The 13017-nt window shown below is 41.8% G+C and overlaps 1 protein-coding gene across 1 annotated transcript in view; it reads right to left on the bottom strand.

Annotated features, from left to right (window-relative positions):
• AP3S2 (adaptor related protein complex 3 subunit sigma 2) overlaps positions 1-13017 on the bottom strand; it is a 63472-nt gene that overhangs the window by 44519 nt on the left and 5936 nt on the right. The window contains exons 2-3 of the mRNA XM_017861229.1: positions 10649-10740; positions 10130-10241 (exon numbers count right to left, since the gene is read on the bottom strand). Coding sequence (XP_017716718.1) covers positions 10130-10241; positions 10649-10740 — 204 coding nt within the window. The remainder of the gene's footprint in view (positions 1-10129; positions 10242-10648; positions 10741-13017) is intronic.

Genomic DNA, 13017 nt, shown 5'->3' with positions numbered 1-13017 from the left:
AAAAAAAAAAAAAAAGACTGTGTGTGTGTGTGTATATATATATATATACACACATATATATATACACTTTTTTTTTTTTCTTTTTTGAGACAGAGTTTTGCTCTGTCGCCCAGGCTGGAGCTCAGTGGCACGATTTCGGCTAACTGCAAGCTCCGCCTCCCGGGCTTACGCCATTCTCCTACCTCAGCCTCCAGAGTAGCTGGGACTACAGGCGCCCAACACCACACCTGGAGCATTTTTTGTGTTTTTAGTGGAGAAGGGGTTTCACCGTATTAGCCAGGATGGTCTCAATCTCCTGACCTCGTGATCCCCCCACCTTGGCCTCCCAAAGTGCTGGGATTATAGGCGTGAGCCACTGCGACCGGCCAAGACTTTGTATATTTTTAAATGAAGAGTGTTGTCTTTACCAAAATCAATCTGGCCTAGTATATAACAACATAAAAAAACTCAAGGACAGAGCCCAAAAACTCGCCAACCAAGCAAACAATAATGTTGAATCCCACTTGGACACTCTCTAATTGGACATCCTGGGTACTCCCAATTCTTAGTCCTTTAATACCCGTTTTTCTCCTTCTTTTATTTGGACCTTATATCTTTTGTTTAGTTTCTCAATTCATACAAAACTGCATCCAGGCCATCACCAATAATTCTATATGACACATGCTCCTTCTAACAACCCCACAATGTCACCGCTTACCACAAAATCTTCCTTCAGCTCAATCTCTCCCACTCTAGGATCCCACGCCGCCCCTAATCCCACTCGAAGCAGCCCTGAGAAACATTGCCCATTATCTCTCCATACCACCCCCCAAAATTTTCGCTGCCCTAACACTTTACCACTATTTTGTTTTATTTTGTTATTAATATAAGAAGACAGGAATGTCAGGCCTCTGAGCCCAAGCTAAGCCGGCGTATCCCCTGTGGCGGCAGGTATGCATCCAGATGGCCTGAAGCAACTGAAGATCCACAAAAGAAGTGAAAATAGCCTTCACTGATGACATTCCACCATTGTGATTTATTTCTGCCCCACCCTAACTGATCAATGTACTTTGTAATCTCCCCACCCTTAAGAAGGTTCTTTGTATTTCTCCCCACCCTTGAGAACGTACTTTGTGAGATCCACCCCCTGCCTGCAAAACATTGCTCCTAACTCCACTGCCTATCCCAAAACCTATAAGAACTAATAATAATCCACCAGCCTTTGCTGACTCTCTTTTCGAACTCAGCCTACCTGCATCCAGGTGAAATAAACAGCCTTGTTGCTCACACAAAGCTTGTTTGGTGGTCTCTTCACACGGACACATGAGACAAAATCTTACAATCTCCTGCCTGGAGAATAAAAGACTGGCTGCTAGATACGTGGGAGCTGAGTGGGCTGGCAAGTTAGTATTCGACAATCAGAATCCATATGATCATTTAATCCCCGACTTGTACCATCAAGCACACCTTTTGTCCCGTAAGCCAAAGATACTTTCTTTCACTCTCGGCAGGGAATAAACTTGCAGTCTTGTGCTGGGGTAAGGGCAATTAACCAGAGAACTGGAATTGGGAAAAGGACTTAGGGAGCTAACTGGTTCTCAGACAGCTTTCCCTGTCTGCTCCAGACCCATACCCCAGTGAGACTATGCTGCCAGCTCTGTGCCTTTTGAGAGTTCTATCGGCTTGCCTGTCAGCTTTCCCTGTTGGTGGCTGGGATGTCGCTTTCCAAGTCAATTATCAGGCATTCATATTCCTGTCTGCTTTCAAAAATTTCATTGCTATTGTCTCCTTTCCTGTACTCTCTGTCCTTGTATGTGTGTGTGTTTTAAAATTCACTTTCTACAGTTTTAAAGGAAAAAAATGAATTTAGAAGTATGGAAGTCCCCAGTAGGACTTTAGAAAATGAAACTTGACAGACTAAAGTTCTTACAGAAAATTAAATGCGAAAGACTACCCTGCCAAAAAAATTTGGAAAAACAGCGATAATAAGGAATGACTTGTCTTTCTAGGTATCAAAATTCATTGTAAAGCTTTGTTAACTAAAATAGTATAATACTAAGGCTGGGTGCGGTGGCTCACGCCTATAATCCCAACACTTAGGGCGGCCAAGACAGAAGGATCCCTTGAGCCCAGGAGTTTGAGACCAGCCTGGGCAACATAGCAAAACATCGTCTCTACAAAAAAATAAAAATAAAAAAATTAGCCAGGCACAGTGGCACACACCTGCAGTCCCAGCTGCTTCGAAGTCTGAGGTGGGAGTATTGTTTGAGCCCAGGAATTCAAGGTTGCAGTGAATTATCATTGCACCACTGCATTCCAGCCAGAGTGACATAGCGAGATCTTGTCTCTAAATAAATTTTAAAAATAAAATAAAAGTATAATTCTAACATGGGAATATAGATCAGTGGGGCAGAATATAAATTACTGAAACATACACGTTTATAAAATGCAATTTTTAAAGTAAGAGTCGTATTTTAAGTTGGTGGGGAAAAGACAAGCTAACTGATAATGTTAGAACAGTTACCCTTTGGGGGAAAAATAAAGTTCCCTATTTCAATGCAGACATAAAAATATCTAACAGATATTAATGAGCTAAATGTAAAAAATAAATTAAAAAAGCAATGGCAGATCCCCTGGGTGCCATCCAGGCCCCTGGAAAGAGCTATTAGTCTGTGGCAAAGCTTTGAGGTGGCTGGTACTGCTAAAAGTGGCAAATGGAGGTGCCACCCTAGTGGCCTGAGCTCTGAACTGTGGCAGCCAGAGAACATGTGAGGAGAGCCAGACCACATTTTGCAGCAGCACTGTGCCAAAAGGCTGTTTTCATTAAAGATGTTTAATGAAATTAAGACTGGGTTCTCAAGATAGGGTAGTTATCCAGGACAATATGGACTAGCCCCAGAAAAAGACATCCCCAGATGGTGGGGGAAAAAAAAGAACTGTCGGATGCATCTGTTTTTCTTACTCAAAATATTATTATTCAAGATCACAATCAAGGTCAAGAGAAAGAAAAGAAGAAAGAAAATGAAGGACGAAAACACAAAGAGCATGCTGATGGGCAAAAAGGCTGAACTGAAGACACTGTAGACTCAGGTAGGAAAATAATAAGCCTATTTCATGATAAGGCAAGGAGACAGGAATCCTACAACAAATCCTCTAAGAAATACACTTCTGAGGAGCATAATGACAAAGAACATTATTCTGATAAAGGAAGAGAGGGACTAAATTCATCTGAAAATGGGCTGGGTGCAGTAACTCACGTCTGTAGTCCCAGTACTTTGGGAGGCCAAGGTGGGCAAATTGCTTGGGCTCACAAGTTTGAGACCAGCTTGAGCAACATTGCAAAGCCCTGTCTCCACAAAAAACACAAAAGTTAGCCAGGCGTGGTGGTGTGTGCCTGTGATTCCAGCTACTCAGGAGGCTGTGGTGAGAAGCTTGAGCCGGGGGAACAGAGGTTACAGTGAGCTGTGATCATGCCACTGCACTCCAGCCTGGGCAACAGAATGACATGCTATCTCAATAAATAAATAAATTCATCTGAAAATGAGGAGGACAGACACAAACACAAAGAAAGTTGTCAGAAAGCAGAAGTCCACTCAAGATACAGGTCTCATGAAAGGAATCATCATAGTAGAAAGAGGGAAAAGAAGTAGTCTCAATCCAGAAGCAGAGAGAAGAACAATCATGATCTAGGAGAAGGAAAAGAAAACCATGGGCTGGACACAGTGCTTCACACCTGTAATCTCAGCACTTTGGGAGGCCAAGTCAGGCAGATCACCTGAGGTTCAGGAGTTTGAGACCAGCCTGGTCAACATGGCAAAACCCTGTCTCCACTAAAAATACAAAAATTAGCCAGGCGTGGTGGTGCACGTCTGTGGTCCCCGCTACTTGGGAAGCTGAAGCAGGAGAATCACTCGAACCCAGGAAGTGGAGGTTTCAGTGAGCTGAGGTCGCACCACTGCACTCCAGCCTGGCCAATAGAGCGAGACTCTGTCTCCAAAAAGGAAAAAAAAAAGAAAGAAAACCATGGATCAGATCTTGCTCCTGTTCAAGATAAAAACTACATCTGTGTTGTGTGTGAAAAATAAGTAAATAAATAAATATGACACGCATAGGAAAGAAGCAGAGGTAGTACAGGAAGCAGAAGACAAGAGAGAAAGAAGAGCATTGAGAAACTAAGAAGATTTACCAGAAGTTTAAGCCAGATTTCTAGTTCATCTCTCTTCAGAGGTAAAGGTACAGCAATGGATGCATAAGAGTTTTAGCTGGGAGGACGGAATAGGCAAAGAAATTACAAGCACAGCAAGAAAAAGAAATAGTTGGGATGGGTGTTGCAGAAAAGTTTTAAAAGAAAAGAAATTGTTGAAAACAAAACAAGAAATAGCTCCAGTTACTAGAGATTTTGTTCTCAATGTTGCTGCCCTGGTGGCATCAGGAGTGCCAGTAACTCAGATAGCTATGGCAGCTCAAATGGGAGCCCTGCAAGCAACAGCTTTGGCAGAGATGGAACAGCTGTACCAAGAGATTATGACACAGCAGCTGGAAATCCAGTGAAATTTGCTGAACAAGAGGAAAAAAGTCAAGGCAAGAAAAACTGGGCAACCTCCCCATCTGCTGAACTATGACTTTGGGAAACAAGGACCAAAATGTCATATACAGGAAATTAGCGGGTATTAAGAGTGACGATGAAGCTGGATGTAGCTCAGCTGATGAAGAAACTTAGAAGACTGTGAAGCAATAGGAAGTACTGTATTTAGAAAAGTAGATGCTCAATATGAAAAGGCAAGAACACACAAAGAGGTATGGGATTGGGTTTCACATCTTCAACGTAAGAAATGAACGCAGTTTAAAAAAGATCATACTGGGCCTTTAGCCACATGAGTAGCTGGGACCACAGGGGCACACCATCTGATTTTTTATAGAGACTAGGTAGGTCTCACTATGGTGCCCAGGCTGGTCTTGAACTTCTGAGCTCAAGTGATCCTCCTGCCTCAGGCTCCCAAAGGGTTGGGATTATAGGTATGAGCCACTGCACCTGGACGAAACACTCAACAAGAGTATTCATAAATGCCTACAGATTTCACCCTTCGGATAACAGTGGCTCTGGTTTCTTGGCTCTTGGTTTTGAAACTAAAATTGATTGCTTCAGGGAAAGTAAACTAAGTGACGAGGGGAAAGGGGAAGGAGGATATTTTCACCATACAGGTTGAACACTCGAAATCCAAAATCTGAAATCCAAAACACTACAAAATCCAAAATTTTGTGTGCCGACATGACGCTCAAAGGAAATGCTCATTGGGCATTTCAAGTTTTGGACTTTCAGATTTAGGATAAGTATAATACAAATATCCCCAAATCTGAAAAAGTCCAAAATCCAAAACACTTCTGGTCCCAAGCAGTTTTGGTCAAAGGGATATTCAACCTGTATACTCATAGTGTGTCTCTGAATTCCGAACCACATAACTAATTCATTGCTTCAGAAAGTAAACAATTAATAAATGTGTACTTTTAATCAAAAATGCTTCTTATTCCAGTTTAAGAGTGTATTTAATATAATTTGGATAATCACTCCTCTCAGCAACTACTAATTTTATTATATTAGTTTTCTTACTGCTATAATAGACTATTAATTTTCTTTTCTTTTTTTTGAGACGGAATCTCGCTCTGTCGCCCAGGCTGGAGTGCAGTGGCCGGATCTCAGCTCACTGCAAGCTCTGCTTCCCGGGTTACACCATTCTCCTACCTCAGCCTCCCGAGTAGCTGAGACTAAGGCGCCCGCCACCTCGCTCGGCTAGTCTTTTTATATTTTTCAGTAGAGACGGAGTTTCACCGTGTTAGCCAGGATGGTCTCGATCTTCTGACCTTGTGATCTGCCCGTCTCGGCCTCCCAAAATGCTGGGATTACAGGCTTGAGCCACCACGCCCGGCCAACTATTAATTTTTCTTTGTTATACTGACTTGCATTCTTGGGATAAATACTATTTGGACACAATGTATAATTCTTCTATTTAATAGTATGCAGTTTTCCTGCTAAAGAAATAATTTTAGGGCTAGAAAAGAATATCTAGTATCTTTGTAGATTAAAAAAAAAAAAAAAAACAACAACACCCAACACACAGAAGAGACAAAACGCAAAAGAAACAAAAACCCTTAAGGCCAATAAAGCCTAGATGATTTGTTTAAGGGCACATTACTTGTTAACGGGAAAGTCAAAAAGGAAAAAAAAGTCAGGTTTCACAATCCCTTGGTTCAACTGATTGTTGGCTAAAATTTTAGTTAGTATGTAATTTTGTACCAGTACTAACAAGCAATATTTGACAAACATCTTCCCCCTTTTTTTTTTTTGACACACAGTCTCACTCTGTCACCCAGGCTGGAGTGCAGTGGTGCAATCTCAGCTCACTGTAACCTCCACCTCCCAGGCTCAAGTGATTCTTCTGCCTCAGTCTCCCATGTAGCTGGGACTACAGGCACAGGCCACCACACCCAGCTAATTTTGTTTGTATTTTTAGTAGAGACAGGGTTTCACCACATTGGCCAGGCTGGTCTCAAATTCCTGACCTCGTGATCCTCCCGCCTTAGCCTCCCAAAGTGCTGGGATCACAGGCATGAACCACTGTGCATGGCCCATCTTCCTTTTTAGAGTCAGGTTTTTGGATGATAACCAATTTATTCCATGAAATACGCTTAGGTAGTAGGATTCCTTGTTCTAAGTTTTAAAAAATAACTTAATGCAACATACAGGTTTTAATGTACTTCAACTTTAAAAAATTCTACTGACCCCATTAGGAAGTCAGTTCTTTTTTTTTTTTTTAACATCTATTATTTTATCCTAATATTATTTCAGTGCCTTTATGTTGACCTCATTTGGGCAGTTTTTTGTTTTCATTTTTTTTGAGATAGAGTCTTGCTCTGCTGCTCAGGGTGGAGTGCAATGGTGTGATCTCAGCTCACTGCAACCTCTGCCTCCCAGGTTCAAGTGATTCTCATGCCTCAGCTACCCAAGTAGCCAAGTAGCTGGGATTACAGGCATGTGCCACCATGCCCAGCTAATTTTTCTATTTTTAGCAGAGACGAAGTTTCACCATGTTGGTCAGGCTGGTCTCAAACTCCTGGCCTCAAGTGATCCACCCTCCTTGGTCTCCCAAAGTGCTGGGATTATAGGCACGTGCCACTGTGCCAGGCCAGTGCAGTTATTTTTTGTAGTCAGCTATTTCAAATATATTGGTAGTATAACTATGTATATATCATCCCTTTAAAACAATGTTTTCTATTTCTATCTTCTTTATATCAATTAGGCCAACTATTTATTAATTTTTATTGTCTTTTCAACGATCAGCTGGGTCCAGTGGTTCACACCTGTAATCCCAGCAATTTGGGAGGCCAAAGTGGGAAGACTGCCTGAGCTGAGACGTTTGAGACCAGCCTGGAAAACATGGTGAGACGTCATCTCTAAAAAATTCAAAAAATTAGCCAGATGTGGTGATGCATGCCTGTAGGCCCCATTACTCAGGAGGCTGAAGTAGGAGGATGGGTTGAGCCTAGGAGATGGAGGCTGCAGTGAGCTGTGATCACACCACTGCACTCCAGTTTGAGAGCAAGACCTTGTCTCAAAAAAAACAAAAACAAAGATCAAACTTTTTAGTTCCTGTTATTTTTACATTTTACTTATCTATCTTACCAAATCCAATGTACACTAAATATTTAATAAATGTCTATTAAATTACAAAGTTAGAGGCCAAGCACAGTGGTTCACACCTGTAATCCCAGCACTTGGGGAGGCCAAGGCAGGCGGATCACAAGGTCAGGAGATCAAGACCATCTTGGCCAACATGGTAAAACCCTGTCTCTACCAAAACTACAAAAATTAGCTGGGTGTGTGCCTGTAATCCCAGCTACTCGAGAGGCTGAGTGAGGCAGAAGAATCGCTTGAAGCAGGGAGCTGGAGGTTGCGGTGAGCCGAGATCATGCCACTACACTCCAGCCTGGCAACAGAGCAAGACTCTGTCTCAAAAATAAATAAAATAAATAAATAAATAAATAATTTTAAAAAATTATAAAGCTGGTCTTTTGTATTGTTAATATAAATCTCCAAGTTCCATTTTCTCTAATAACTGTGGCCCAATTTTTTTTTTCTCTTTTAAAAAATTTTCCTTATTTTTTATAATATGGAATGCTTCACCAATTTGCATGTGATCCTTACACAGTGGCAATGCTAATCTTTTCTGCATTGGTCCACTTTTAGAATATATGCTGCTGAAGCAAGCACTCTATCCCAAGTTTTAAAATACATTATCACTGTATTTCCTTAATTTTCAAATAAACTCATATTATGTACACATTTCTATAGCCTGCTACATACAGTTAACAGTAGTATAAAGCACATTCTCACATTTGAATTCTACAACCTAGTATCACTTTTCAGATGGTAAATTCATGACTCAAACCCAGATTTCCTGATGCTAGATCTTGAGCTTTTTTTCTTTTTTGGAGACAGGGTCTCACTCTGTTGCCCAGGCTGGAGCCCAGTGGTGCGATCTTGGCTCACTGCAACCTCCGCCTCCTGGGTTCAAGCGATTCTCCCACCTCAACCTCCCAAGTAGCTGGGAGTACAGGCACATGCCACCAGGTCCAGCTAATTTTTTGTATTTTTAGTAGAGACAGGGTTTCATCATGTTGACCACGTTGGTCTCAAATTCCTGGCCTCAAGTGATCCACCCACCTCAGCCTCCCAAAGTGCTGGGATTACAGGTGTGAGCCACTGCGCCCCACCTTGAGCTCTTTCTATTATGCTGACTCTCAATGTCCAATCTGACTCAGGTTTTAAGGAAGTATTTAAAAATTATCTCCGAGATGCATCTGTTTTAGATGGGTTCATCTTTATTTATACTTTTATGTATAAGTGAATACAATGTATGAAATTTTTAATTATCTTACAAAACTATATATTCAAAATTTCAATTTATTTGTTCCAAGATATATTTAGCTTTTAAACTTTTATCTTAAGAAAACAAATTTTGTTGTAAGCATTTATTTATTTATTTATTATTTACTTATTTATTTATTTTGAGACGGAGTGTCACTCTGTAGCCCAGGCTGGAGTGCAGTGGCGCGATCTCAGCTCACTGCAAGCTCCACCTTCCAGGTTCACGCCATTCTCCTGCCTCAGCCTCCCGAAGCTGGGACTACAGGCGCCCGCCACGATGCCTGGCTAATTTTTGGTATTTTCAGTAGAGACGGGGTTTCACCGTGTTAGCCAGGATGGTCTCAATCTCCTGACCTCGTGATCTGACCGCCTCGGCCTCCCAAAGTGCTGGGATTACAGGCGTGAGCCACCGTGCCCGGCCTATTTATTTTTAATTTATTGTTTTTTTGAGACGGAGTCTCACTCTGTTGCCCAGGCTGGAGTACAGTGGCACGATCTCGGCTCACTGCAACCTCCACATCCCAGATTCAAACGATTCTCCTGCTTCAGCCACCTGAGTAGCTGGGACTACAGGTGCATACCACCATGTCTGGATAATTTTTGTATTTTTAGTAGAGATGGGGTTTCACCGTATTGGCCAGGTTGGTCTCAAACTCCTGACCTCAAGTGATCCGCCCGCCTTGGTCTCCCAAAGTGCTGGGATTATAGGCATGAGCTACCATACCTGGCCTGTTGTTGTAAGCATTTAAAGTTTACATTTTATAGCTATAGAATTTTCTTTTCCACAATTGTTGTTACTTAAGTTTTCAATGTAGCATCTATTTGAGTGTTTTCTACCTATGGGCTTATTCAAGTACTTAAAAGAAGCTCATCTAGAATCTCACATATAAAATGATGAAATTATGCTAAATGAATAGTTCCCAAGCTAGGGTCCCTACACATCTCAGTTTTCATGAAGGTAATAAAAACAATCTGAAAGCAGATTGTGGGCCACCATGTCCGGCAAAAAGTATAAGTTTGTAAATGAAAACCAAGGGTAGTGCAAGGGCTACATAGAAACCAATAAATCTACAAGTGCTGAGGGTTTCTCAGGAGCTCTCCCAGAGCACCATCTGGTGGACGTCTGGCAACTTTTACCAGTATCAATAAGGAGATGGACACAAGGTTACTCAAAAATCCCGTGGAAACACTCTAAAGTTGCTGCCATCATTAGCTGACTACACATACCTGGATGAGGTCCAAGATTCCAAGTTCACTCTCTGAGGAATCCACACAAAATACAAAGTAGAGGGTAGCATAGTGTCGGTAGATCAGTTTGTAGTCAGAGCCACCAATCAAACTGCAGAAGATGGGAAACATTTAAATGCCCACAGCTTAATTAAACACATCAAAAAGGAACCTTGTGCCAAAGAATGAGAAAGGGCCCACTGGAAAGGAGAAGGCCAGATGCTAGAAGCAGGCCATTCTTACTAGGTGAATGGCAACCAAGTTTGGCAGAGGTACCTAAAGCCACCTTACCTCACCTTTTCTCCTGCCTATCCTCCAAGGGACCAATCATCTAAATGAGCGATATCAGAAGCACAGTAATTGAACTGCGCCCCCAGAGAGAACTGTGTCTCTCCCTGAGCAGATCATGGTGAGACCAGTTAAAGTTGCATCAAGTACCCACCTGACACTTGAGTACTGCCAGAATGAAGGGCACTCACAAGTGGATATATGGGGTGAAAAATGAAGCTGACAGTTTACCTTCCACCCTCCAAGAAGTTACAGATGTTGTCATCCCGCTTAAGGACTAGATGGAAAGTCTCTCGAACAATCTGCTGTTGAATTTCTTCTGGCTATGGAACAAAAAGATAAGTGAATCAGTGGGCAGGCCTGAAAAACTACATCCCATCCATGGGGATGGACAAGGGAAGAAGTGTTTCTAAGCTGGGAACATCTAAACATTTAGTACTTGTTTCTAGAAATGATAAAAATGATGAGAAAAAGTAAGAGTGAATCTATGAAAAATGGGTGACAAGGCTCTGATACAGGAATTAAGATAGGGTATATTTACCTAAATATCTAAGTCACTAACCATTACTGTCCTATAGGTAAGCTGATAGTTAAACAAGAAAAGGAACATTGATAAACTCTCATACAAAGTCAGAGAATAACTAGAAGGCCTGATTCTGAAATATCTTGTCTTCCCCTGGAAAACATCTGTGACAAGTATATCATAAATCTCAACAGGTCAAACATTTTAAGAAGGTCAAGATGTGGGCCAGGTACGGTGGCTCACGCCTGAAATCCCAGCACTTTGGGAGGCCGAGGGGAGTGGATTACAAGGTCAGGAGTTCGAGACCAGCCTGACCAACATGGAGAAACCCCATCTCTACTAAAAATACAAAATTAGCTGGGCGTGGTGGCACATGCCAGTAATCTCAGCTACTTGGGAGGCTGAGGCAGGAGAATTGCTTGAACCCAGGAAACAGAGGTTACAGTGAGCTGAGATCATGCCACTGCACTCCAGCCTGAGCAAGAGTGAGACTCCATCTCAAAAAAAAAATAAAAAAAAGAAGGTCAAGAAGTAATCATGTAAATGTTTTAAAAAGTTGTATTGGCAAATACAGCTGCCATCTTTTGTACTGGTAATATAGATACTACATATAAGATGCTGTGTTACTCATCAACAAAGTATTATTCAGAAAAACAGATCAGATTAAAATTTTGAACAATCAGAGAGCTACAAATAAAATGTTTTATTATTATTTTTTTAGACAGAGTCTTGTTCTGTTGCCCAGGCAGTGGTGCGATTACAGCTCATTGCAACCTCCAACCCCGGGTTTAAGCGATTCTCCTGCCTCAGCCTCCCCAGTGGCTGAGATTACAGGCATGTGCCACCATGCCCCACTAGTTTTTGTATTTATAGTAGAGATGGGGTTTCACCATGTTGGTCAGGCTGATCTTGAACTCCTGACCTCATAGTGATCCACATGCCTTGGCCTCCCAAAGTGCTGGGATTACAGGCATGAGCCACCATGTCTGGCCTTATTTTTTCACTTACTACGTGCATAAGAAAGCTCAACTCTGATGAAATCACTTTGATAACTCACCTTTGATTTCTAATTATACATATGAGTTTCAGAAGAAGTATGGTTAAAAAGGGTAACAAGAGGCAGAAATCAGCAATTAAGACAGAAAATCATTTAAAGCTCTAGACCATTGCTTCTCAAATCTTAATTTGCAATGAATTAGCTGTGAATGTTGTTAAAATACAGATTCGGATTTAGCAGGTATAGGTTAAATCCTGAGATGCAAGTCTAGTAAGCACCCAGGCAATACCATTTCTGCTGGTCTGGGGACCACACTTTGAGTAACAAAGCATAAGAAAATCTTAAATTGGACTTGCCCCAAGAGTTAGAAAATAGGTTCAAGTAATTTTAATCCCTTTTTTTCTACAGCCCTGAATTTAGCTTTGAAAGGGTTAGTTATTTAAAAGAAACAGAGAGGGGAAAAAAACAGGGAAAACATAATTGTGGGGAAATTACTTTGACTCACATGGGTATGGAATGGCTCACAGTATTTACTGAATGAATGAAACCTTGCCAATCATTGGTCACTACAAATTTGAGTAAATCAATCACTATTTTCCTCATTTCCATTTAAAGAACAAAGCTCACAGATGACAGGATGCTGTAAGGAACTAAGTCTATATACTGCAAAATACGAAACATGCTAAACATCAGCACTTTTTAAAACTGAAAACACACCTTTTGAACTAAAGCCTTTTATCTGACTCTGGGGGAAGCGGCAGCAGTGGGAAATGGTATGAAATGATGAGACTACCTAATTTCTAGTTCAGTAAAAAGGTAAACTAGGCCGGGCGCGGTGGCTCAAGCCTGTAATCCCAGCGCTTTGGGAGGCCGAGACGGGCGGATCACGAGGTCAGAAGATCGAGACCATCCTGGCTAACATGGTGAAACCCCGTCTCTACTAAAAAATACAAAAAACTAGCCGGGTGAGGTGGCGGGCGCCTGTAGTCCCAGCTACTCGGGAGGCTGAGGCAGGAGAATGGCGTAAACCCGGGAGGCGGAGCTTGCAGTGAGCTGAGATCCGGCCACTGCACTCCAGCC

Source organism: Rhinopithecus bieti, unplaced genomic scaffold (assembly GCF_001698545.2).
Source record: "Rhinopithecus bieti isolate Rb0 unplaced genomic scaffold, ASM169854v2 scaffold_57534, whole genome shotgun sequence".
Classification (NCBI taxonomy): domain Eukaryota; kingdom Metazoa; phylum Chordata; class Mammalia; order Primates; family Cercopithecidae; genus Rhinopithecus; species Rhinopithecus bieti.
Note: the sequence above shows the minus strand (reverse complement) of the source record. Positions and strands in the feature narration are given on the sequence as shown.